The sequence below is a fragment of the Odocoileus virginianus genome, chromosome 33 (assembly GCF_023699985.2).
Source record: "Odocoileus virginianus isolate 20LAN1187 ecotype Illinois chromosome 33, Ovbor_1.2, whole genome shotgun sequence".
Taxonomy (NCBI): domain Eukaryota; kingdom Metazoa; phylum Chordata; class Mammalia; order Artiodactyla; family Cervidae; genus Odocoileus; species Odocoileus virginianus.
Window position 1 is genome coordinate 3,925,386 of NC_069706.1, and position 25,266 is coordinate 3,950,651.

General features: G+C 54.8%; 2 protein-coding genes and 1 long non-coding RNA gene across 4 annotated transcripts; 1 reads left to right on the top strand and 2 right to left on the bottom strand.

The window, feature by feature from the left end:
• Nucleotides 1-1,293: 1,293 nt before the first annotated feature.
• Nucleotides 1,294-9,984, bottom strand: NAGPA (N-acetylglucosamine-1-phosphodiester alpha-N-acetylglucosaminidase). Its single transcript, XM_020899360.2, has 11 exons — nt 9,854-9,984; nt 9,296-9,751; nt 8,207-8,346; nt 7,141-7,249; nt 5,963-6,091; nt 5,305-5,510; nt 5,153-5,200; nt 3,959-4,087; nt 3,673-3,804; nt 3,523-3,586; nt 1,294-2,100 (listed from the first exon to the last, which is right to left on the bottom strand). Exons 1-11 carry the CDS (start codon nt 9,937-9,939, stop codon nt 1,890-1,892), a joined length of 1,710 nt encoding a protein of 569 aa, XP_020755019.2. The 5' UTR covers nt 9,940-9,984; the 3' UTR covers nt 1,294-1,889.
• LOC139032868 (uncharacterized) lies at nt 9,198-14,231 on the top strand. 2 transcript variants are annotated; one of them, XR_011485487.1, is made up of 4 exons: nt 9,198-9,598; nt 10,684-10,978; nt 12,000-12,109; nt 12,463-14,231. It is a non-coding gene; the product is annotated as an uncharacterized lncRNA (long non-coding RNA). The 2 variants fall into 2 exon arrangements; XR_011485486.1 differs by having other exon boundaries at nt 9,199-9,598; nt 12,000-14,231.
• Nucleotides 10,801-25,266, bottom strand: C33H16orf89 (chromosome 33 C16orf89 homolog). The gene is made up of 8 exons (XM_070461122.1): nt 25,032-25,266; nt 21,223-21,372; nt 19,928-20,078; nt 18,093-18,210; nt 15,647-15,782; nt 14,510-14,614; nt 13,782-13,868; nt 10,801-11,152 (listed from the first exon to the last, which is right to left on the bottom strand). The coding sequence occupies exons 1-8, from the start codon at nt 25,237-25,239 to the stop codon at nt 11,022-11,024; spliced, it is 1,086 nt and encodes a 361-aa protein (XP_070317223.1). The 5' UTR covers nt 25,240-25,266; the 3' UTR covers nt 10,801-11,021.

Consider the following 25,266-nt stretch of genomic DNA (forward strand, 5'->3'; position numbering starts at 1 on the left):
AGGTCACCACCCTCACGATCTCATCTAAACCTCATTTAATGAAATCAAATGCCCCACCTCCTAACACCATTGCACAGCAGGTCAGGGTTTCAACATAGAAACCTCGGGGGATGCAAACACTCAATCCACCACGTGCCTGGATCTACTTGAGGACCTGCTGGAAGCAGCAGCAGCTCCCCCCATGTACCCTCCGCATAAGGCTGCCAAGCACACAGTGGGTGTATTACGAGGCAGGGTGTTGCCAGGCACTTCCTAAAGACCCTTAGAGGCCACAGGTTACAAACTAATCTCACAAGGATGCAGGTCACAGGCAAGGGAAGCCAACTGCTGGGGCTGCAATGAGCTAGAGAGGACACACTCAGATGGGGACCGACCACTCTTGGCTTGGACAACTTATCTCGTTGCCTCTGAGGGCGTCCTCCGATGCTGGGACGTCAAGCTTTTAAAAAAATATTTGCTTATTTGGCTGCATCTGGGGTCTTAGTTCCCTGACCGGAGCCTGAGCCTGCATCCCCTGCATTGCCAGGTGGATTCTTAACCACTGCAAAGTCCTTCTCTCACTCTTTTCAAAGAGAAACCAGAAACCAGAATTCTGGAGTTGTTCTTCTCTTGACTTGTAACTGTTGGTTAACTAAATTTTACTAAAAAACACAGAGCAAACTCACAGAGCGCAGTCCAGACGCCCACAGCCATCACCTGGGAGCTCGGTGAGAGCAGTAGAGTCTGGAACTCTTTCCAGGTGATTCAGTGAAAGTCAAAGTCACTTAGTTGTGTCTGACTCTGCGACCCCATGGACTATACAGTTCATGGAATTCTCTAGACCGGAATCCTGGAGTGGGTGCCTTTCTCTTCTCCAGGGGATCTTCCCAAGCCAGGGATCAAACCCAGGTCTCCCACATTGCAGGTGGATTCTTTACCAGCTGAGCCACCAGGTGATTCAAGTACACTTGAAAGTGTGCATGTGTGGTAAGTCGCTTCAGTCGTGTCTGATTCTGCAACCCTATGGTCTGTAGCCCGCCAGGCTCCTCTGTCCATGGAATTCTCCAGCCAAGAATACTGGAGTGGGTCACCATACCGTCCTCCAGGGGATCTTCCTGACCCAGCGATAGAACCCACATCTCTTATGTCTCCTGCATTGACAGGCGGGACCACTAGTGCCACCTGGGAAACTTCTGGATTAAACAAAATAGATCAGGGAGCTGGACGTGCCGTGGGCACATCCTGACTCTGACTCTGGTTAAGCAGTCCCCCACGTGTTAAGGCCTAGGAGCCCCTCAAGTCCATGACTGCTCATTCAGATACAGTTCTTTTATTATATCAATTTATCAATTTATTCAAGTGGTAGAAAAACCTTCTCAGCGGCAGGGCAAAATAGAGAGCCTGTAAACATGATTTCACCCCTCCTCCCTTCTAAGGAGCTTCCCGTGACAGGAAACACCATTCCAGTGGGCAAGTTCAGTGGTAAGGTCTGTAAAAAAGGGTCCCGTACGTGGCTGTTGTCTCTTCAATCCACCCCTCATCCGAAGGCAACGGCTGGACCCTGCCACTTCGCTGCGGCATGGTCATCGCGAGCTCCGTTTGCAGCAGCTCTGGCCCGGGGAGGCGGAGGCTCTTTGGCAGCAGCAGGCAGGCCCTGGGGTGGGGGGCAGGCCCCGTGAGCAGCAGACACAGGCAGGCGGGGACAGAGGCTGGCCCTCTGGGAGTGCTGGATTGCATCTGCCACGGCAGGTGGCCAGGGCGGGGCTGAGGCACGTTGCTGTTGGAAGCCTGGCTTGGCACCCAGGTGGCGACTACCCGGATGGGTCGGTGGCCTTGGGACTTCCTCTTGCAGAAGTCAGAGCTCCTGGAGATGAGCCTCGGGAACAGGACACGACTGGCAGCAGGAGGCTTCAGTCCTTGAAGGCGTTACAGGAGTCACCCAGCTGCTCCTTCTCTGCGGCCGGGTGCTCCCCGTTCACCTCCTGCAGCGGGTGGTAGACGTAGGCCCCGTCCAGGTGCCGGCTCCGCGTGGCCCTCGACCCCAGGAACAAAGACACATTCGCTGCCGTGCTGAGCAGCAGGAGGAAAGCCAGGGCCAAGGTGATGGCCAGCCAGGTGGTCCTGCGGGTGGGAGAGAACCCGAACAGGGATGCTGGATGCGATTCAGGCTGAGGCGGTGCTGGAGGGGCTCCCTCCTTCCCCCCACTTTGCTCCTCCTCCCAGAACAGGAGCACAGCATCAGGGTCCTCCAGGGACCACACAGGGGGGAGCAAAGGGGTCTACTGGGGTGAGGAGCGTACTCCACACACGTTCCAGAGCAGTGCGGACAGTTATTATGTGGGACAAACCTTGCCTGATATCAGGCTCCCACCTTGCCTGGTACTTCAAGAGGAGTGGGGAAAAACAAAGATTTTGATGTGCACCACTCCCTGGGTTTCAGATGCTGCTAATAAATGTTACATTGTACAAGCCACAGAAAACACAGCTGAGGACCTAATCCACCCAAGAGGCAGCGGTCTTCATCCTGGGTTCCTGAGGATGTTGGCAACAGAGGGTGGGCTCTCTCCAGGATCCTCAAAGCAGACAGAGCAGCGAGGACCCACACCCCCTCTTCCCAGGCAGGGAGCTGGCAGGGATGTGGCGGGGGGGGGCGGGGGGAGGAGGGGGCGGTCCTTCAGTGATCTTTCTTCCTTCCTGTCATCTTGGTCTGAAATCCTCAACGCAGAAGCAGACACATGCTGACTGCCCGGGGGGCGGGGCCTGCAGCCTGTCCCTCATCCCCCCCACAGCTCCTGCCCATTGCTGCGGGACCCCGTGATCTCATACCTGAGACCTGAGCTCAGGGTGCAGGGCTCCTGAGCGCCCCCATCCCTGCTCTGGTGCGTTTCCCAGCACACCATGTGGGCTGTCCTCCCAGCCCTCACCCGATCACTGGGTCAGGATCTCCAGGAAGGACCTGGGATCTGAGTTTTGTGATGAGCTCCTAGGTGCTGCCTCCAGGCCCAGGCCAAGGGGTTTTTCATTCACGCCCACACCTGGTTTCCACCTGGAGGGGGTGGGCCAGGCACTGCCCTGGGCCATGGCAGGCAACAACCATGAAGACAGGTTCTCCAAGTGGGGCTCCCAGACTGACAGCACTGGTTCTTGATTCCAGCTCTGTCTTCTAATACACGCCCCCTACCTGGATGTCAAGTTGAAGACCTGCGCTAGAAAGTAAAGGCCCCACACGAGGGGTGAACATGCCCGGGTGCCAGAGAAATGATGTGAATTGCTCAGAGCTTCTGCACCAAAAGCTGAGAAAGCAAGCCCACGCCCAGCCCCCTGGACTCTGCTGTGGGGGTGGCCAGGGTCCTTGGCGTCTCCCTGGATGCTCGGGGGGCTGCATCAGCTGGGACTCTCCCTGAGCTTAAGCCAGAGAACCGTTGCCTGGAACCCAGCAGCCACCTCCTAGCCCTGCCTGGGCCCAGAGCAGAGGCCACACCCGGAAGGTGGAAGGAGGCACTTTCCTCCCGTCCCTGCCCCTGTTCCCATCGAAGCACCTACCTGGTGAAAAGGGAGAGTTCTCCTGCCCGCACGGTGACCTCGGGAGGTGGGAAACACTCCTTCACTGCAAGAGGCCAGGGAGAGGCTGAAGGCTGGGAGAAGAGGGGTCTGCCCTCTCCTGCTCCCGGGGGGCCCTGGGAGGTGCCATACCTCGGGAGAAGAGGCTGCTCAGGGTGGGTGACCAGTTGACACTGCAGTTGCCAGTCCGGGGGTCGCAGGGACACTGGCGCTCACACTTGCAAGGGCTCTGGCAGCCTGGCCCGTACCAGCCGAGTGGACACTCTGCAGGGAGGAGCCAGGACAGCGGTGGGGGCCTCGGTGGCCAGGCCTCTCTGCACTGCTAGGATGTGCTCGGGTGTGGGCAGATCCGGGCTGACCAGAAGCACCCCCTGGGTGGGGCTCCCCCCAGGCTGACTCAGGGGACCTTCCTGCTTACCCTGCACACAGGTGTCTCCAGTGAAGCCAGGGGGACAGGCGCAGGTCCCCTGCTCTGGGTCACAGGTGGCTCCATTATGACACTGACACTTCTGGGCACAGTCTTCCCCGAAGAAGCCACTGGTGCAAGCTGGGGTGGAGGAAGGGGGGGTCTCTGCCAAACCTGGCTCTGCCCTCCCCTCCCAGGCTGGGGCCCAGGGGATTGCAAACGCATCTTCAGCATCCCAAGCGGCCCTGTTGGTTCACGTGTCCTTCCAAAAGGTAGTTCTGGAGAACCTGCCATGTGGCAGGCCTGAGGCTACGGCCTCATGGAGCCTCCGCTCTGTTTAGGCAGAGGCTTCTGGTCTAGGCAGCCAGGGAGCCAGAAGGCATGTGTCACAGGATGAGTGCGCTGGAGGGAGGGGAGCGGGTGTGGCAGCAGCGAGCACTGAGGTTGGGGGGTGGAGGGGCGTCTGAGGACCTGATCTGCAGGCCTGGAGGGTGGGGGGTGGGGAGGGGGGCAAGGCTGGAGCACCCGGGGCCCTGGCATGTCATGCTGAGGAGTTCAGATTTTTCACTCAGTGCCAAAGAAAGCCACTAAGGATTTAAGCCACGGTGACAGTAGTCCTGTAGGACACAACCTCCCAGAGACAGGTTCCAAATGCAGAACCTGTAAACGTTGAGTTTATTTGGAAATATGGTCTCTGCACATGCAATTAAGGATCTTGAAATGGGGAGCCTCCTGCATTTAAGATGGAGCCAAACCCCAGGGGCCTGGGGGCCGTGTAAGAGAACGGAGGGGGAGACTGGACCCGGACAAGGGAGGAGGCTGTGCCTGTGAAATCGGAGACAGAGACTGGGCTGAGGCAGCCACAAGCCAAGGAACGCGGGGGCCACCAGGAGCTGGAAGAGGCAGGGAGGATCCTCTCCCAGACCTTTCAGAGCCAGCGCGGCCCTGCTGAGATGGGGTGCTGGCCTCCAGAACTGTGAGGGAATAAAGGACTGTGTTCATCCTGAGTTAGCGGGCTCTTGCTGCAGCAGCCGCAGGATACTGACATGGTGATTTACACATGGGGCGAAAGTGTGAGACAAGAGTGAAGAGACTAGCGGACCAGGAGGCGGGGATAAAGGCAACTGAGGCTTGCAGCTCCCAGGATCACCCCTGCCTGAGAGCCCCAAGGGGTGCCAGGGAGGAGTCTGGCCTGGAGGCTCTTACCTTCACTGCAGTTGGACCCTGTCCATCCAGCTTCGCAGCGGCAGCCAGCTGCCAAGACAAGACCAAGAAAGCCAGGTGAGGGCCGGGCCGGGCTGGGGCCGTGAGAGCGGGGCACCCGGGCTGGAGCTGCCTCCCGCAGAGCCAGCACTCACTCTCCGTGCAGAGCCCGTGCTGGCTACAGTTGGCGGGGCCACAGTCCAGCTCGTCGCAGGCAGCACCCCGCCAGAAGTGCCCCGTGCACTGGCAGCGCCCCTCCACGCAGGTCCCGTGGCCGCTGCAGTCTGGCGGCTGGCAGCGGGGCTCGTGCACACACACCACGGTGGACACGCGGCGGGGACAGCGCCACATGTTGTCCTGGCTGCAGGGGGACAGGTGCGTCAAGAGAGGCTGAGGTGCTGGCCACCCCTCAGATCCCCCACTGCAGGGCCGAGGGCTGCCTCTCCTCATCGTCTCTTCTCCAGCCTTTTATAGGTTCTTCCCACCCCAGGGCCTTTGCACACGCTGTTCTGGGCCCAGAAGGCTCTCCCACTCCCGCCCAGTCACCTCCGCACCCTCCAGCTCTCGGCTCATGCTTCTCTATTCTCAGGTCTTTCCTCATCATCACCAGCCCCTCCCATCGGCCCTGGGCAGTGCTGTTGCGCTATGTACACCACTTCCTGTAAGCAGCGAGAAGCAGGCATCTCGGCTCCTCCTGCTTCTCTACTGAACCCCCAGAGCCTGGCAAATGACAGGCACTCAGTGTTTGTTGAATGAGACAGCCAGGGACAGGCCTGGCCTTCGACCTCAGCAAGGGGGCTCTGGTAGGCTTACCAGTGATCAGACGGGTAACTGGCCAAGGTCCCGTTGAGCACGAAGGTGGCAGAGCCTCCTCCATCCAGGTTGATGGCGTTGACCACGTCCTGTTTCAGCAGGAACTCCGCCATCTCCCACAGGTTAATGCTGCAGCACAAGACAAGTGTTGCTGACCTTGCGGCATCTGCTTTCAGGCTAGTGCACCTTACTTTCCACAGTGGACAGTATCACACACCCGCTATGGCAGGCAAATTTCCAAGTGCTCCCCCAGCTCAAGTGGCCTGTCCCAATCCTTGGAAGCTATGGCTGTAACCAGACATCATCCTCATGATTGTGTTAGGATGCACAGCACAACCCTCCACATGTGGGGACCCTGTCCTGGATGATCTGGGTGGTCCCAACGGAATCACAGGAGTCCTTAAAAGCAGAGAGCTTTCTCAGGCTAAGGGAAAAGACAAAGTGAGGGAGACTGGAATATGAGGGGGTTAGATGGATTTGACACCCCTCTGCACCCTGAAGATACACAAGAGGAGGGTATATACATGAGGAGGAACATGGGCGGCCTCCTGAGTGGGGAGGCCCCCAGACAGCAATGACGCAGACACCTCAGTCTGACAACTCCAAGGACAGCATTCTGCCAACAACCTGAGTGAGCTGCCAAGACAATTCTTTCCCAGAAGCTCCAGATAAGCCCCCCATCTGGCCAAGAACTGGATGGTTTCTGTGGGACACCCTGAACAAGAGAACCTAGCTGAGCACTGTCACTCTCAGCCGACTCCCGACCTCCAGAGCTCGGATCTAACAAATCAGTGCTGCCTGTGCTAATCTGTTACACAGCACACTCACTTTACAGAGGACGAAATGAGCCCAGAGAGGTCAAGTAACTTGTCCACAGCCACAGAGCCAGCATATGGCAGAGCTAGAATGGGAACCAAGGTCTACTCCCGGCTTTGTGAGTAGATACTTTGTGATAATTTCGTTTCACCCCAACCAGAGCTCAGGAGAGATGAGGCCCTAAGTCAAGGAGACTGAGAGCAAGTGTGTGGAAGGTGATGAGTTCGTGGAAGTGGGACAGACCAAGGGACCCTCTGCCGGTGGGAAGACAGGGGACAGGTGGGTGTGACGATCCCCAGGGAACACCTGAGGGTCAGAAAGGCAGCTGATGGTGGGCTGAGGCTCCTCAGAGCAGGACTCACCCCCGCTGCTCTGTCTGCCCATCCACGTGCAAGAGCACCAGCTGCCCCTTCCGGTCGTGGCCCACGGCTGTCCTGGCTGAGATCACGTTCACAAATCTGCTGAAGGAACCTGAAGGAGAGGCAGCCTGGCTGATCGCCTGGCCCTTCGGGAGGCCTTCTCGGCTCTGCCTGCCACTTCCTGCCAGCCCGACACCACTCTCCACCTCTGGGTCTGTGCACCCAGCTATCTGCCTGCCCCCTAACCCCGTCCCAGTCCATCTCCACAGAGCAGGCAAAGGGTTGTTCTTCAGTGTAAACCAAGCAAGGTCAACCTCCAGGTGAAAACACCCCAACGGCCTCCACTGTCCCAAGTTCAAAATCCAAATGCCTTACCGAAGCCTGGCATGACTTCCCTGGACTGCTTACTCTACCCCATCTCCTGGCAGTCTCCCCGCAATTCCATACAGACACTTTCTGTTCCTTCTGGCTGGACTGGGCTTCTCCCCAGCTCTTCCCATGGCTTGCTCCTTCTGAGCTATGTCACCTCCTCCATGAGGCCTTCCCTGACCGTATAATCTAAAACTGCCTGTTTAAACATCTAGGCCATGGCAGACCTTCCCTGCCCCAATATTTCACATCTCAGTGGTTCTCAAAATCCAATGTCAATCAGAATCGCCCAGGGAGCTCCTTAGAACACACACTCTTGGGCCTCACCCCAGGGATTCTGATGCTGTGGCTTCAAGGCAGAGCAGGAGGGACTGAAGCTCTGAGTTTACAACAAGATCCTGGGTGACGCTGATGCTGCTGGTCCACAGACATTTTAGGAACACTCCTCTACTGCCTTGTTCATAGCTCCATTCCTTCAACTTCTGTCTTAGCACTAACCACCTCTTTTTAGTATACTATATATTTATTTCCTTTCTTACACATTTCATGAAGCAGGGATCCCCACTGATTCCCAATACCTAGAATGGAACTTGTGGAAAGACTTCCCCTACCACCCCACCTATCCAGGTTTTCAAAAGACTTATTGCCAACACCCCCACTCATCACCCGCATCTTATGGTACTCAGCATCCCCTTCCCACCTGTCTCCTGGGTCTCCTCACACTCAGCCGCCTGACTCTCATTGATGTAGATGCTGCCATTGCGAATCAGCCACACAACCCCACTCAGCAGCTGCACAAACGGATTCTCAGTGTCCAGCACCTCCTCTTCAGACAGGTATCTGGAAACAGGGAAGCAGAGAGATTCAGTCAACAGCAGCGGCAAACTGTGGGTAGTGGGGGTCCCCATCCCCATCCCCTGCCTGGCTACTGGATTCCTCCTGATGCCCAGGAACCTGCCTGGTCCTAGAAGCAATCTTTGCAAACAGTCCACATATCCCAGTCCACACTTCATTTAACAGAAACAACCAACCCCAACAGATCTCAAGTCCACCTATAGCCCTCAATCTCTCAGGCCATCACCCCAGTCAAATTACCATCTGACACTTGCAACAGCCTCTTAACTGGCCTCCTTGCTTCCACTATGGTTCAACCTGTTTAGTGTCCGGCAGGATCAGATCAAGCTCTTAAGTGACCAAAATCAGTTCTGTCCTCCTCTGATACTTTCCTCCTTCCTTCCATCCCTCACACACCAAGCCCCTCTGCGCCTCAGCACCTGCTGTCCCTTCTGACAGCAATGCTCTTCCTCCAGTTTTGACCCTGGTTGACCTGTGATTAAATTTCACATTAATTTTCTCATGTGATTAAGGTCACCTTCTAAGACCAGTCCTTCCTGATTACCTTCCCTAAACTCAACGCTCTATTTACAGTCACTTCACCCTGTTCATTGCTTCACTGCTTATATACAATGTAAATTAACTTAATTATCTCTCTGGATTTTGTTGAATTTTTCACCAGTAATGGGGGCTGTGTGTGTCCTCTTTTGAAGGCAAAGACTGTTTGCTTGTTCATAGCCATACCCCCGGTGTATGCACACAGACGGACACAAAGCAAGCAGCATCCCAAACTGGAAGACGAATAAACTCTACGAGGAAGGTACTACCTTCCCCTTCCTGGAGATGCGGAAACGGAGGCTCAGCGTGGTTAGGCGACTTGAACACAGCGGCACGGCTACATCTCGACTCTCAGGCCCTCTGCCCTCAACAGTTACCGGACACCCTGCCTCCTCACCCGGTGACCAGAGTCCCGTCGCGGCGGATCCCGAACTGCGCGTTCTGCAGCCCCCCGGCGCTGCTCACCCGCCGCCCGCCGCTCACCACGGTGCCCAGGCACTCGCCCGTCTCCATGCGGAAGAAGCCGCCGTTCTGGGCGACGGTGCAGCCGGCCGGCCGCGCCGTCTCCTCCACAGTGGCGCGGCGCCTCGAGGCGCAGCCGCCGGGTCCGCCAGGTTCCAGGACCGAGAAGGTGCGCAAGGGCTCGGGCGCTCGCGTCAGATGACCTGGCACCGCGCGGTCTGCGAAGTACGAGACGAAGGTGCGCACGGAGGGGCGGTGGGCGCTGGCGGTCGCGGCGGCCGGCGGCCAGCTCTCGTGCTCCAGGCGGCCGGCGTGCACTCTTGTGCAGTCCCGGGGGAGGCGCGCGCGCGCGCGGGGGTAGGGCAGGAGCACGTCGTCGTCGCGGGAGGCCCTGCGGGTAGGGGGGGCACACGAGAGTTCGGAGTGCTGTGCCTCGGGCTGGGGGGACCCCCCCCGCCACAACCGGACTTGCCCCCGCGAGAGCTGTACTCACCCCGAGCCGAGGTCGCCGGATGCCTCCAGTAGGAAGCCGCGCAGCCCAATGAAGAAGAGAAGGAAGCGACCCATGGAGGACGCCATGTTGGACTCGGACCTCCGGTCACGTGAGCATATAACACGTGACCCAGAGCCACTTACGGTTGACAGCTCTTCGCTCTGTAGCATTTGTACTTCTTCGGATATCGCGAGATATAGGCCTGATAACTTGCTGCGTTAATTTTTTTTAGAGGGGGCGGGGTTCTGGGATGGCGGGAACGTTTTACGTTGTTGTAATATTGAAGTCTACGGGGAAGTTGACAAAGTAGTGTGAAGAACCTATGTGTAGTTTTTAGTTGTCTTTACCAACTGTTAACGTTTGCGCTTTATTCATAATAAGCGCAATAATTTATTCATTTTTGGAACCATTTCAGCCAAGCTGTGGACATCATGAAGTGTAGATACTTTTATGTACCACACCTTAACACTTTATGTATCCTCTGTGAGGATTTTCTTACATAAGCACGGGTCAAGTAAAATTAGGATGGTTCCTACCAATAAAATTCTATTAACTAATCCACAGGCCACATCCAAATATTTCCAGTTGTCCACATAATGTCCTATATAGCTAGCCAAAGGTAGCATCCCGGATTAGGTGGCCTTTTGGTGCCTCTGTGACGCACAGGCCATACAGGAGCCAGCACAAGTGTTCAGGTGCCAAAAACTCATCAGCAGACAAGTTGGTCTGCTGCCAACTTCCCGGAAACCCTCTGTTCTCAGTGAACCAGGAGTTGCGGGGGGCAGGCAGTCTTTGGCAAGTCTCTGACTTTTACTCTTCTCCCTGCTTAGATGTCTGTCGCTGCATCACCAAGTGCAATGTGCGTGCGTGCGTGCTGTCACTTCAGTTGTTTCCGAATTGGAGCCCTAGAAGTCTGAAAGGCTGAGAACCAAGACCCAACGCCCAGCTCAACTGCACTCTACATTTATTCATCTGCTCTCACACCTGGGTCCATCCCGGCCCCACCTGCCCAGCTCAGCTCCCGGGGGCGAGGGGGACAGCGGTGACCCTGGGTTCTTTGCTTCAGCTGCTTCCGCCTTAGGATGTGACCTGCACCCCAGGACTTAAGAATCAGATGGACTAAAGGTGTGGGCTTCATCTTCCTGGTGGTGGCAGGCCTGAAACTGTGTCAGTGGCCGTCGGGCGGTGTCACTGTGGGTGGCCGCAGCTTCCCCTCTGCTGGGGGGTGTTCCGCCAGGACATAGAGGAAGCCACCCAGTGCTGCAACAGCCATGGCTGTGTTGTGGGAGGAGCAGCCGTCTGCGGAGACAGACAAGAGGTCCCGTTGTGAGTCCTGGGAGGGGGGCGCAGCAGGCAGCCACTGCTCCATTGTGAGGACTTCGCAGATATTCTCTCGGCCAGCCTGGTGTCCCCAGATCTCCCTCGCAGGGCTGGGCACCCACCTGCCAACCTCCGTGAATGTTGGCTGCTAAAGTCGCCCCTCTGGGAAGAAATGTCTTCAGCCAGTTGGAACCTCCTCATCTGGGAGGTTATATCTTGTCTGGAAGACTTCCTTACATGGGCAGGGGTGACTCTATGTTGTGATTCACGCTCCAGAGCCCCTTCCTGGAGGCCACACCCTGGTCCAATTCTTTCCGCCTTCCCCTGTGCTCAGGACCTGCGTGAGACCTTCTAGAACAGCACCCAATGGCCCCATTTCACAGATGGGGAAACAGAGACTGGGAGCAGAGCTGAGATCCCAACCCTGGAGACTCTATAGCTCATTTCTTCTGCTTGACAGCCTCCCTCAGTCCTGCCTGGGGCCCACCTGGTCCCATGTTTGCCCAAACAGCAACCTGGGCCAGGAGCTCCTTTGACATCATTTGTAATGTCCTCTTATTATGAGTCCTCTGAGCTCAAAATGAGCTGTCCACCTTTAGTTTCTGAGCAGGTTGGAGGGAGCCATGATTTTCCTTTCCTCTGGAGAAGGGAAGGCCCCTCCGAGGGAGAGATAATGCAAACTTCAAGGAGCATAATTACTAACCCTGGCAATCCATGCTTACTGGTGACCTTCATAGGAAAAATGTGGGAAGCACGTTGCATGATAATCTGAAATTAACCCTCCAAAACCCTATGAATGAGGCATGGCTTGGTTCCCATTTTACAGATGGTGAAACTGAGGCTCAGAGAGATTGAGCAACTCCCACAGCAAAGAAAGGCAGAAGCTGATTTGAACCCAGACAGTCTGACTTCGAATCTGGTGCCCTTAGTCAACAGGTGTGCATGTCATAAATGAAAGAAGGAACATGCCTCTCCCAGCTTCCCAGGCTGCTGGTCAACCTGCAGGGGCCCCAGGAAGGACCTCAGGCTGTGAGATTTCTGCAGCTCCCTCTCCAGTCCTCAGGGCGGGCCTAGTTTCCAGGTGTCAGTCTCAAGGGAGCAGCCAGATCTCCGGAAGTGCACAGCGGGTCCCCTACCGCTGGCTACAGGCAACCCCAGCCCCTGGGTCAGGCAGACCTTGCCCAGGCAGGGGGCCCTGGAGGTCTCCTGAGAACTCTCCCCCCAACCCCGCCCAGCCTTTGGTGGCAGCTATGAAACCCATCATCTCTCTCCTCTCTTGTTACTTGCAGGTAGACGATGAAGCCGTGGTGGGGTTCCTGGTGAGATGTTTAGTTGTTGGAATCATTCCCCAGTGTGTACTGGACATCTCTGTGCTGGCCAGCTCACCTCCCTTCCTGCTCTTGCCTTGCAGTTATTTTAATTTTTATTAATAATCGTAAAAGAAATCTTTTTTGTGCTCAGTGGCTTCAGTCATGTCCAACTCTTTGCCAGCCTATGGACTGTAGTCCGCTAGGCTCCTCTGTCCATGGGATTCTCCAGGCAAGCACACTAGAGTGGCTTGCCATGCCCTCCTTCAGGGATCTTTCCAACCCAGGGATCTAACCTGCACCTCTTCTGTCTCCTGAATTGGCAGGCAGGTTCTCTACCACTAGCACCACCTGGAATGCATTAATATTAATAGCCTGTTCTCTGTTTCTCTACACTGATGCACTGACTACATAGCAAACTCATCTCAATTAGAACACATTTGGCAGGGAAGGGGACGCTGTTCATAGTGGCTCCAGGGAAATTCTCTGGAGGTCCAGTGGGTTCGGACTCTAGGCTTTCACTGCCAGGAGCCCTGGTTGAAGCCCTGGTCAGGGAACTAAGATCCCATAAGCCATGTGGCACAGCCAAAGGAAAAAAAAAAGAGCTCCAGGATGACGTGTAAACTGGTAACACCAGGACTGTGCTTGTCCCTTGTCCACTGGCTCAAGGATCCCGCTTCTGCCCTTCTTTGCTCCAAATCCCAGTGCACCAACCCCTCCAAACTATTCAATACGTTCACCAGACTGCCTTGCCCACCACAGGCAGGTACAGGTGGGATGAGGGGAGAAGCTGGGTGTCTCTTCCCCGCGCCCCCATCTTCTTTGCATCCAGCCTCCACAGGCTCCTCTCCTCCCACGGTCCCTCCAGCTCTGCCTCCAGGGAGGATGGGGGCGTCCTGCAGTGGCTAACCTCTGTGTTTTCTTACCTTTTCTGTTTTCAGCTCTTGCAGCATCTCTGAGATGAGTTCCCTATATTCAATTCCCTCTGCTGAAGTTCCCAATTCAGGGTCTGTCTTCCTGACTAGACTTTGACCAAGGGGGTTACCTCAGTGACGTTCAGTGTGAAATACACTTAAACATCTCTTTTATGTTCCCTTCACTGGAGACAGCATCTCTGGACTCCCCACTTTCAAAGAGGAGGGCATCAGCGATTCCTACCCTTCCCTTCAGCTCCCAAACACAAAGACACTCCAGCCCGGCCCCTCGGTGATGCTGGGGGCCTGTTTTCCTTGAGGGTGAGCTGTGTGTATCTTTTCTAGGCCCTCTTGACAAGAAGAAGGTCCCTTGGGTATTTTCATTACCTGCAAATTGTTTTTCTCGCCTCTTCACTCTTCTCAAAAAATGCTGTTGGTACTGAATGGCTTTAGGAAATTCTTCATCTTCAGCAGCTGGGAGAAGAGTACAAGGTGAACTTCTCAAGATGGGTTTTTTTTTGTATTTCTGTTTTTCCTTCAATTGGGGTATGATTGCTTTCCGATGTTGTGTTAGTTTCTGCTATACAATGAGGCAATGGTTTTTATTTTAAATTTAATTTTTTTTTGAGTCAGTGGGTTTTAAATGTTACTGGCTGGGACTTTCCTGGTGGTCCAGTGGCTAAGACTTTGAGCTCCCAGTGCAGGGAGCCTGGGTTCCATCCCTGATCAGGAAACTAGGTCCCACCTGCCACAACTTAAAGATCTGCATACTGCAACTTAAGATCCTATGTGTGGCAAATAAGACCAGGTGCAGCTAAATAAATAAACTCTGAAATAGCTACTGGCTAAGCCCCCTCCTCTTCACAACACCTCAAGCAACACAGGTCTCCTGAATCTGGAGGCACTACCGGAAGTTTCCACGAGCACCTGTCTGCTGCCATGTCCCCAACATCTGTGTGTGTCTGTGTGCACGTGTGTGCATGGAAAGGCATGGTGCATGTTGCACATCCCTCTCCACACCCCTAACACCTCTGCACCCTTTCCCCACCTGGCGTGGAAGCCCAGCTCCCCCCTGCCCCATGCCCACTCCCAGTCGGGGAGGCAGTGCAGCTCACCTGGCTCCCCGAAGCATCCTTCCCGCGGCTTCTGCCAGCTGAGAATGGCCTGCAGCCACCGGAGCTTGTAGAAGTCGGAGAAGCCACTCATCCCACACAACATGACTGGAAGCAAAAACAGGGGACCCTCTGCAGGCCTGCCCACCAGGCCCACCTCCTCCCCCTCCCCAAGGCCACCATGGTGCCATCTGCTAGAGAGAAGCGGCACCAGGAGGTGGGCACTCAACACCGTGGCTGGGGCTTCCCTGGAGGTGCAGTGGATCGGAGTCTGCCTGCCAATGCAGGGGACACCGGTTTGATCCCTGGTCCAGGAAGAGTCCACATGCCTCGGAGCAACTAAGCCCATGTGCCACGACTGCTGAGCCTGGGCTCAAGAGCCTGCAAGCTGCAACTACTGAAGCCTGTCCCTAGAGCCCGTGCTCTGCAACGAGAGAAGCCACTGCAATGAGAAGCCTGCAAACTGCAATGAGAAGCCTGCAAACTGCAATGAAGAGTACCCCCAGCTGACTGCAACTAGAGAAAGCCCTTGCCAAAATTAAAAAAAAAAAAAGAGTGAAGACCCAGTGGAGCCATAAAACAAAAATGAACAAACCCCACAGTGGCTGGAAGGAGGCAGCCCTGAGGGTCTGCCTTAGTGAGCAGGGGCTCCCAGACCCGAGTCCTGCTTCCATTTAGGGCCTCAGTCAGGGCTGCTCAAGTGTCAGGGTCAGTACGGGGGCCTGGACGCCCAAGCAAAGGAGCAGTCACCCAGGGATTCCTCTTTCAGTCTCCTCTCTCAGGTTTAAGGGTCTGTTTGCCAGTCACCTAGTTGGTCAGTCTGTCCAGAGCTCCACCACTGGGTCAGCTTTTGGGGGCAGGAAGCAGTCAAAACAGTGGCAGAAAAAATACAGAATGTGCACTTAAATTTGAGTTTCAAAAGAACGATGAATTTAAAAAAAGTTAAGTATAGCCCATGCAATGTTGGGGATATACTTATACTAGGTGTATTCATTGTCTATCTGAAGTCCAAATTTGCTTGGGCGTCCTGTATTTTCATTTGTTGAGCCTGGCAGCCCTATTCTGTGTTTCTGTGTGTGTGTTTGCCTGAAATCAGGGACACCCTGCAGCTCTGTTGCTAGAGTAGAATGCGGGGCCCACTGTTTTCCATGAAGACATCCCGGGTCGGGTAGGCATATCCAATGGCGTCGGCTCTCCGGTTCAGGTCCATCATGTTGGCGCAGAAGACGTTCATGTAGTGCTGGCTCTGGCGGAACAGCCCTTTGGTACATCCTCTCTGGGAAAACAGAGAGACAAGTCAGAGAGTGGGCGGCAGATGCACACTCTTACAGGGAAATACCTGCTATTCTGAAATGGTTTTGCAAGTGGCTGCCTTTGACAGCTGGAGAAGGAAATGGCAACCCACTCCAGTATTCTTGCCTAGAGAATCCTGTGGACAGAGGAGCCTGGTTGACTGCTGTCCATAGGGTCGCACAGAGTCGGACACGATTGAAGCGACTTAGAATACATGCATGCCTTGGAGAAGGAAATGGCAGCCCACTCCAGTGTTCTTGCCTGGAGAATCCCAGGGACAGAGGAGCCTGGTAGGCTGCCGTCTATGGGGTGGCACAGAGTCAGACACGACTGAAGTGACTCAGCAGCAGCAGCAGCAGCCTTTGACAGCAGATCTTTCTCCTTTTGCCCCAAATTTCTTCCCCATCCGCGCTCCCAGCCCATGGGAGGCTTAGTCACCGGGGGACCGAGAGAGCTGGGTTCAAGTCCTGACTCAGCCACTTAGGAGCTTTGCGACCTCTACCACCTAAGTTAACCTATTATGAGCCTTAAGTGTCTTCAAGGGGAGAAGAAAGTGATGCCGCTGGGAGCTGCACCAGAGCGGCGCTAGCGTGGGTGGGGGTGTCAGACACCAGGGGGCGCTCTAAAGCTGTTAGCCGATGTCACTGCAAGCTGATTCCAGCCTAACCACACTGTGGCAGGCAGCTACAGCGCTTCACAAGGGAAAAAAACTACCATATGGCCCAGCAATCCCGCTACTTGGGCGTACACCCTGAGAAACCCACAATCCAAAAAACGCACATGTGCCCCAGCATTCACTGTAGCACTATTTACAATAGCCAGGACATGGAAGCAACCTAGGCATCCATCGACAGATGAATGGGTGAAGAAGGTGTGGTAAAAATATACAGTGGAATATTACTCAGTCATAAAAAGGGAATGAATGTGAGTCAGTTGTAGTGAGGTGGATGAACCTAGAGCCTGTTATACAGAGTGAAGTAAGTCAGAAAGAGAAAAACAAATATCATATATTAATGTATTCATATGGAAATCTAGAAAAATAACACGGATCAACCTGTTTGCAGGGCAGGAATAGAGATGCAGGCATAGAGAACGGACTTGTATACTCAGCCGGGGAAGGAGAGGGCGGGACAAACAGAGAGTAGCATTTACATATATATGCTCTCATGTGTAAAATAAATAGCTGGTAGGAAGTTATGTATAACACAGGGAGCCCAGCCTGGCATTCTGTGATGACCTAGAGGGGTGGGGTGGGGGAGGGGAGGAAGGCTCAAGCGGGAGGGGACATATATATATAATTATGACTTACTTGTGTTGTTGTGCAGCAGAAACCAACACAACATTGTAAAGCAATTATCCTCCAATTAAAAAAAAAAAAAAAAAAGAGCCTGGCCTGCGGATCAGTCTCACCACACAAAGAAAAGGACGGGTGATGAGAACAGGCTTTAAAAACTGCTATAGCAATATGTCAGACTAATTTTCTATCTGCTGAATCTAATAATCACAACAATTTTCCTTGTAATTAGGCTTTTATTGTATTTGCAAAAACACTGGGCTGTGACAATTTGCAAATAAATAATAATAAAAAAATCTATTAAAATCAACAAGTCCTTTCTTGATTAAGAATTTCTGGGCATTGAGTAACATTTTTGAAAAGAGATAGCAAGCCCTGCTTTGTATATAAATAAATATATGTGTAAAATGAGTGTTTAGCGAGAGTTCCCTGGCAGTCTAATGGTTAGGATTCTGTGATTTTACTGCTGTGACTGGGGCTCAGACCCTGGTCAGGGAACAGAGATCTTGCAAGTCATGTGGTGAGGCCAAAATAAAATAAATTAAACTGAGTATTTAGCAAAATCTGAGTGCTTGGGGTTGAAAGAGTGTTGGGCACAGGGAGGTGATGGCGGGTCTCTTTTGGTCTTGGCTTGGTTTTCTGGAAGCAGCTAGTGACTGACTTTGTTCTAAGACCTTTTCCATCTGTTGTTTACTGAGCTACTTCTGCGGCTCCTCTCCCAACCCCTCTCTGTTTCCCTGACGCCCTGTGATCCAGTTCAGCATGCAAAGCTCTATGTCCAACAGAACCTCAACACTACCACCCCCAGCCTCTCCACCACTTTGGTTGGATTTCATGGCTGATGAATGGCATGCTATTTCCCACTCCTGATGTCTGAAGCACAGGTTTAAAACCCGCGTGTTTTACTGGTGTGAACGTGTAAAACCACATTGTCAAGAGCGCCTTCCAGTCATTCTTTCTCCTCCTCCGGCTATGGCTGGGCCCACACCGGGCACTTACCATTCTGGCCAAGAGGAAGAAGAGTAGCTGGTGGGACAGGCAGTAGCCAGAGCAACCTGGCCTGGTCATGAAGGTCCTGCAGAAATTGGAGAGCCGGCAGGGCTGGCTGCTGTTTGTCCTGCGGGAGAAGTGGTTCCAGGCTGTTAAGAGCGTCCTAACTGAAGCCTGGGGCCTGGAGCCTTCCCGAGTCCTGATTCCCCCTCTAGTTACTACAGCCCCCAGCAGGGTCAGGCCGGCAGCTGAGCCAGATTAACACGTGTCCTTTTCTGGACTGGCTGAATCGGTCCCTCTGGCACAGGGGAGGTGACGCCGGAGCTGTCCTAGGTTGGGGGAGGCACCAGGGGCTGTGACATCCCATTTCTTCGTGGGACTCCCCAGTACCATCTTTCTCAGAATTGCCCTACACAGCAGACCCCTAGGCCCGGCCTGTCCCCCACACCCCCCGTGCCAGGCCTGCCCCATAGAAGGGATGGGGCAGGTCCCTCACTGCAGCAGAGCCCCTCTGCAAGCCCAACTGTGTCCTGGCCCAAACACCTCTCTGAAGGATGCTGAGACGGTGGGGGCCTGGGCACCTGCTGCCTCTTCTGCTCATGGGTTCCATGGGTCCCTGCACCTAGGACTGGCCCTGGAGGGTTTCCTCCAAGCCCACTGCACAGCAGGATAAAACGGTGAGCTCAACAAGGCTGGGTCCTTCTTTTTGGGACTTACAGCCCTGTCCTGCTCTTTGGAACCGGTTCCCTTAGCCAGATGCAGTTCACATTTGTTCTGTGGAACCATGAAACAAGAGTGAACTGGACCTGGCTAGGAGAACTAGCCACTGTGGGAGGTCAGCTTCCTGCTATGGGGTCAGGGAAGGTTCTGGAAGCAGGATGCTGGAGCTGGCCTAAAGTGTGAGCAGTTACTTAAGCACTGGGGCTGGGGTGAGGCAAGGGGGAAGGGAAGAGATACCACAGAGGTGACTGCTGGGCACGGGCAAAGGCCTGCACTGGGAGGGAACCGGTGCCTCTGAGGGTCTGAAAAGAGGCCACAGGGGCTGGACCAGAGGAGCCTGGGGACCTGGGAGGGCAGAGGAAGTGCTAGTCACTCAGTCATGCCAACTCTCTGCGACCCCCATGGACTGCAGCCCGCCAGGCTCCTCTGTCCATGGGATTCTCCAGGCAAGAAGACTAGAGTGGGTTGCCATTTCCTCTTCCTGGGGATCTTCCCAGCCCAGGGATTGAACCCGGGTCTCCTGCATTGCAGGCGGATTCTTTACCATCTGAGCCACCAGGGGAGGGCAGAGGCTTTACCTGAGGACAAGGAAGCTTCACACTGAAGTGGGGTGTTCAGATGTGATTTTTTGGAAAGATCCCTCTGGTGTGGGGAGACCAGTCAGTTGGGGGTTGCAGGGCATGGAGGTGGGTGTCTAGAGTGGGCCAGAAGCCTTTGATGGAGGCGGGGGGGGTGCGAATCAGACATGGGGGTGGGATGAGGAACAGCTCTCAGGGGAGCTGGCACCTAGTTTTGCCCAATCCCCTGGGGTTTTGGGGGCTTCCCAGGTGGTGCTAATGGTAAAGAACCTGCAGAAGACATAAGAGATGCAAGTTCGATCCCTGGGTCAGGAAGATCCCCTGGAGCAGGGTATGGCAATCCACTCCAGTGTTTTTGCCTGGAGAATCCCATGGACAGAGGAGCCTGGTGGGCTACAGTCCATAGGGTCACAAAGAGTTGGATACGACTGAAGTGACTTGGCATAGCACAGCACTGGGGCTTTGGGAAGCAAGTGGGACCAGAGGCCTGGCGGAAGGCAGGCGCTTTGGGGTCTTCAGGAAGTGAGGCAGGTCCAGGGGACCCACCCGGTTCCCAGCAGCTGCACCAGGCACAAGTCACTGAGCTCCTCTGAGAAGGAGTCCTCCTGCTCAAAAGTGGGGTAGACCATGGAGGCCTCGGTGCGGGTCCAGGCACGTGGAAGCTTCCAAAACCCAGGTTGGATGGTCAGCTGGAACTCTGTTGGAGAAGAGGGAGTCGGGGGAGACACAGGAGCAGTGAGCCATGCCATGGTTAACCACCCCCCAGGCTCCTGTGGTTCTGAGCCCAGGAACTGGCTGTCCATCCCCTGGCATCCTGACTGCACTCAGATGCCTTCAGGGCTCTGAGCATTGCCTGAGGGTTGAGTACTGCATTTGAAATATTCAGAAAGCTCTTTATCTGAAAAATTAAAAAAAAAAATCACTAGGAACTATGTTGGGACAGGCTCTGAGTAAATCTACCACACCCCATGGAAGCTTGAGACAACTAGACAGGGTTAGTTGCCTCCTTTGGCTCTGTTAGAACATGGAGCTCCTGCAGAACCGACCTCAGGATGAGCCAGGCTGGGATGGTCTCAGGGACCAGGCCTGGGAGAGGGTGTACGCTCAGTCGCTAAGTTGTGTCTGACTCTTTGAGACCCCATGGACTGTAGCCAGCCAGGCTCCTCTGTCCATGGGATCTCTCAGGCAAGAATACTGGGGTGTGTTGCCATTTCCTTCTGCAGGGGAGAGGGTGGAGCACCCCACATACAGAGAAGCAGGCTGATGCTGGGGAGGGCTGGGATTTCTCATGTTGTCTGGCCAGTTATCTCCCCCCTTACCCTCATGGACCTGGAAGGGGAGCCTGGGAGGCAGGGCTGGACCACACGGGGCTGGTTTATACCCCCCACCGCCCCCACCCAGGAACAACTCAGGCCAGGGCTTATAGGGTGGGGCCCCTTGGTAGGATGACTCCATGCTGACAAGGAGACAGAGGCTCTGCATTCTAGGGCGAGAAGAAAGATACTGGCAAGATGCTAATGTTTGCCGTGCAAAGGGCCAGATTACCTTTTAGATCTCGACCCTCCCTCTCCTCTGGTCTGGGATGGTCCTTTGACCCCAAGCCTGGACATGAGCTGAAAAAGTGCGGGAGAGCCGCTCCCTACCTTCCACCTGCCCTCCGTGGGTGGGAGAGGCCGTCTCAAGCTGAAGTCAAGGATGACCGAACACCCGCAGGGGCAGCTGGTTACAGGTCCTCCCAGGCCCTCCCCGGCGCCGACTGAAGCTACAGCAGGTGGTTTCAGTGGGCGCCCCCAGAAGCTGTCTCTGCTCCTGAAGAAACGGGACCCCACTCACGCTCTTACCTCTCAGGTATTTGGGGTCACTCAGGTTGAGGTAGAAGATGGAATCATGGAGGAGAGGAGCCAACTTCTCCACCAGCTTGCCCACACGCAGGCCGAGCGGCTGCAGCTGGGAGTCCTGTGCCCACTTCTCCTGAACGCCTTTGAGCTGCACTGCAAGGGGGAGCAGAGTTCATTCATCCCAACACTGGACGAAGCACATGGACAGGAAAATATACCCCCAGTTATAATGCATACTGAGCTCTCTGCTTCTTCCAGCTCTTGAGGGAAAAATATTTGCTGAGTTTATTGGAAATTAGGCCTCTGGGGAGCTCAGCTGGGTACTGGCAGGGCGGGGAGTGGTGGTCAGAGTGAGGGAAGGTGGTGGCTAAGAGCTTGGTTTCTGGAGGGGGGCCAGGGTTCAGGTCCTGCCTCTGATGCTTTCTCATTGGGTGACCTGAGGAAGTCATTTAATTTCTCTCTGCTTCACTTTCTCCATCTGTAAAATGGGAGTCATGATATTCCTTACTTCTTGGAGGATGGGGTTATAAAGATTAAATTAGCAAAGGCATGGCACTAGTGGTAAAGAACCTGCCTGCCAGTGCAGGAGACGTTAAGAAATGCGGGTTCGATCTCTGAGTTGGGAAGATCCCCTCTAGAAGGAAATGGCAACACACTCTAGCATTCTTGCCTAGAAAATCCCATGGACAGAGGAGCCTGGTGGGCTGAGGTCCATGGGGTTGCAAAGAGTTGGACATGACCGAAGCAACTTAGCCCTAATGCACATAGAGGACTTGGCATTGTCCAGAGTGCAAAGAAAACACTTAATAATGTTTAGTGATTATTATTAGTTATAGAGACTTGGGCTTTGTGGTCCAGGAGGAAAAAATGAGGGAGAGACTCAGATTGCAGAGTGGAAGGCTGCTGTGTGCAGTTGAGCAGGTTGTACACTGCACAAGGGAAACACACATTCCTATCATGGGTTTGTACATGTTTTGAGACAATTTTCCAGCAGATGTCAGTCAAGTGACTCCAGAAAGGTGGTACTTTTTTTTAATTCTCACAGAGGTGCCCTGTGGACTAGCAGTGGCCCAGGAGGGGTGGGAGAGGATGGGGTGGCTGAAAGAGAAGGTCATGGGGTAGCCAGAAAGAGAGGAGATGTGAGAAGGAGCATCAGTGCAGAGCTGAGAAGTGAGATGAGGTAGGGTAGCTGCTGTCAGGTTGGGCACTGCGTGGGGGAGAGTGGACAAGGTTTGAGGAGGGTGCTGAGCAAGTCTTGCAGGATGATGTGCTCTCTAACACCGCTCCCCTGACTCCGCTCCCTCTCTGAACTGGAACCAGGCAGTCTAGTTCTGAAGCCTTGTTCTAGATCGTTTGGCTGAACCTGCGGATGGAGAGTCCCAGTAGGGTTGCTGATCATCAAAGAGACCAGGTGAGCCCAACCTGACCTCATGGTGATCCTAGGTCCCTGGGCTTGCTCCTGTTTGTCCCTGCATGTGTGGCAGCTGCTGCCACATTCTGGAACCCCCTTGAGGCAGCTGGAAGCAGCTGGAGGGACCCTTTACTCTCTTAGGTCAGTGTCTGCCTGTCCAGCCCCAAGCAGAGAGGACCCAGGAGATCGATGGGCAATCTCTTCTTACTGGACCCCTCCCAGAATGTGAACCCCCCCTCTTCTCTCCTAGGAAGGTTGAGAATGCAGGCAGGATCCTTAGAAGAAGGGCTGTGGTAGCCAGCTCATTTTCCCATCCTTTCAGCCTCCTCTCGCTTGGGATGGGGCCAATCTGTGAAACCAACACAAAACTGGGGAAATGGCGACATGCGATTTCCAAGTGTGTGCTCAGTTGCTCAGGCTCCTCTGTCATAGGATTCTCCAGGCAAGAATACTGGAGTGGGTTGCCATGCCCTCCTCCAGGGGATCCTCCAGACCCAGGGATCAAACCTGCATCTCTTGCATCTCCTGCATTGGCAGGTGGATTCTTTACCACTGAGTCACCTGGGGAGCCCCTGTGACTTCCAACATTAGGTTGTAAGAAACACCAAGGCTTCCGCCCAGCTCTCTCTTGGGCCACTTGCTCTGGGTGACGCGGCTGTTGAGCTATGAGGATGCTCAAGCAGTCCCTGGAAGAACCCACGTGGTGGGGAACAGGGGCCTCCAGCCGCCAGCCAGCGCCAACCCGACCAGGCCTGTGGGTGAATGGGGCAGCTCTGCCAGCATAAGGGAAGCCTCAGATGATCACAGTGCTGGCCGCCATCTGGACGGGAACGTCACGCGAGACCCCGAGTCAGACCCTCCCAGCCAAACTGCTCCTGGATTCCTGACTAACAGAAGCCAGGAGATAATTGTTGTTTCAAGCAGCCAAATCCTGGGGCAGTTTGTGCAGCAATAGGTTATTGCAGGGCTTCCCAGGTGGTGCTAGAGGTAAAGAATCCACCTGCCAATGCAGGAGATGCAGGTTCGATCCCTGGGTTGGGAACATCCCCTGTAGTAGGAAATGGCAACCCACTCCAGTATTCTGCCTGGAGAATCCCATGGACAGAGGAGCCTGGTGGGCTACAGTCCACAGGGTTGCAAAGAGTTGAACACGACTGATGTGACTTAGCACACACGCATGCCAATGCAGGGGACACCAGAGATGCAGATTTGATCCCTGGGTTGGGAAAATCCCCTGGAGAAGGAAATGGCAACCCATTCCAGTACTTTTGCTTGGGAAACTCCATGGATAGAGGAGACTGGTGGGCTGCAGTTCATACGGTCACAAAGAGTCAGACAGGACTTAGTGACTAAACAACAACAAAGAGGAGATATAAGACGAGACGAGGGTTACATGAAGGAGACCCGCACCCTGATCCTGGCCTGGAGGGGAGGGGACCAGGGTCGTGAGGGTCTCCAGGATGCAGCCGGGGTGGGGGTCAGGGGCGTGGGGAGGACACAAGGAAGCCAGAGGCAGTGAGGCCACAAGGACACAGTGCAGAAGGTCCCAGAGCCCCACCTCCTGCTGGGATCTGGAGTTTTGGTGTGTGAAAAGTTGTCCTGGCAACACAGATGGGGTGACACAGGAGTGGGGCCAGCCAGAGCCCGGGATTGTCACTGGGGTCAGGGAGGGGCTCCCTGAAGCCCTCGGTGAGTGTGGGGGGTGGCTACCTGTTTGCCTTGGCCTGTCTCCAGCCCCCTCCTCGGGGATCTTATACCCTTCAAAGCTGAACAAACACTTGGCTCTTTTCTCGGAGCCTTCAGGCGGCTCTGGCTGGATGTAGGGGGAGCCAGGGCAGGCACACTCATGGGCACACTCCCTCTGCTAGCCTCGGTCCTGGCATGTCTGGAGGGGGTGTGCTTAATAGCCCAGTTGTGACCCCAAATACTGTAGCTTGCCAGAGTCCTATGTCTACAGGATTCTCCAGGCAAGAATACTGGAGTGGGTTGCCACTTCCTACTCTAGGGGATCTTCCCGACCCAGGGATCAAACCCACGTCTCCTGTGTCTCCTGCATTGGCAGGCGGGTTCTTTACCTGAGGAGCCATCGGGAAGCCCTGGCAAGTCAGGAGGGAGGGATTGACAAATGAATCATTTCCTCCCTGGAAAATAATAATTTCCAAATCTTTTCTTGAGTGGCCTCTGAATCCTTCCTGCTTCTAAAAAAAAAAAAGAGTAATTGATCACAGAGGGTCTCTAGACACCCTCAAAGGGGCCAGCCACCCTCTGCCCCTCTTTCGTTAGTCAGAGCATCGTATTTGGGGACCAGAAGGTGGGCTGGTCCCGGGGTGCAGAGTGGGCAGGTGACAGGCTGAGAATTGCCTTCTCGGTGGCCAGTCCAGGGCAACCAGAGTGCACCCACCTTCTAGCATCCGGAACCCCACCACACCGTCCAGGTTGATTTCGGGCAGCCTCTTCTTCAGGAAGGACGTGGCTCTGTCCAGCGAGGAGAGGATGAAGCCCGTGATGGTGGCCTTGCCCTCTGGGGTGTCTGGCGGTGGCAGCCAGGAGGGCTGCAGTGGCGGGGCCGCCAGCAGCAAGAGCAGGAGCGGGAGCCCTGGGCTGGACATGGCTGGTCTTCTGAGAGAGGCTGCTGG

Bases quoted from the DNA above. Each gene is read 5' to 3' on its own strand.
- NAGPA (XM_020899360.2), bottom strand. From the start codon at position 9,939: ATGGCGTCCTCCATGGGTCGCTTCCTTCTCTTCTTCATTGGGCTGCGC. The intron at 5,511-5,962 runs GTAAGCCTACCA...GTCCCCCTGCAG, and splicing joins AGTTACCCGTCTGATCACTG to CCAGGACAACATGTGGCGCT. The intron at 5,201-5,304 runs GTGAGTGCTGGC...TTGTCTTGGCAG, and splicing joins GCACGGGCTCTGCACGGAGA to CTGGCTGCCGCTGCGAAGCT.
- C33H16orf89 (XM_070461122.1), bottom strand. From the start codon at position 25,239: ATGTCCAGCCCAGGGCTCCCGCTCCTGCTCTTGCTGCTGGCGGCCCCG. The intron at 13,869-14,509 runs GTGAGCTGCACT...CTCTTCTCCCAG, and splicing joins AGGATGCTTCGGGGAGCCAG to CTGCTGAAGATGAAGAATTT. The intron at 11,153-13,781 runs GTAATGAAAATA...CTGTCTCCGCAG, and splicing joins GCGAGAAAAACAATTTGCAG to ACGGCTGCTCCTCCCACAAC.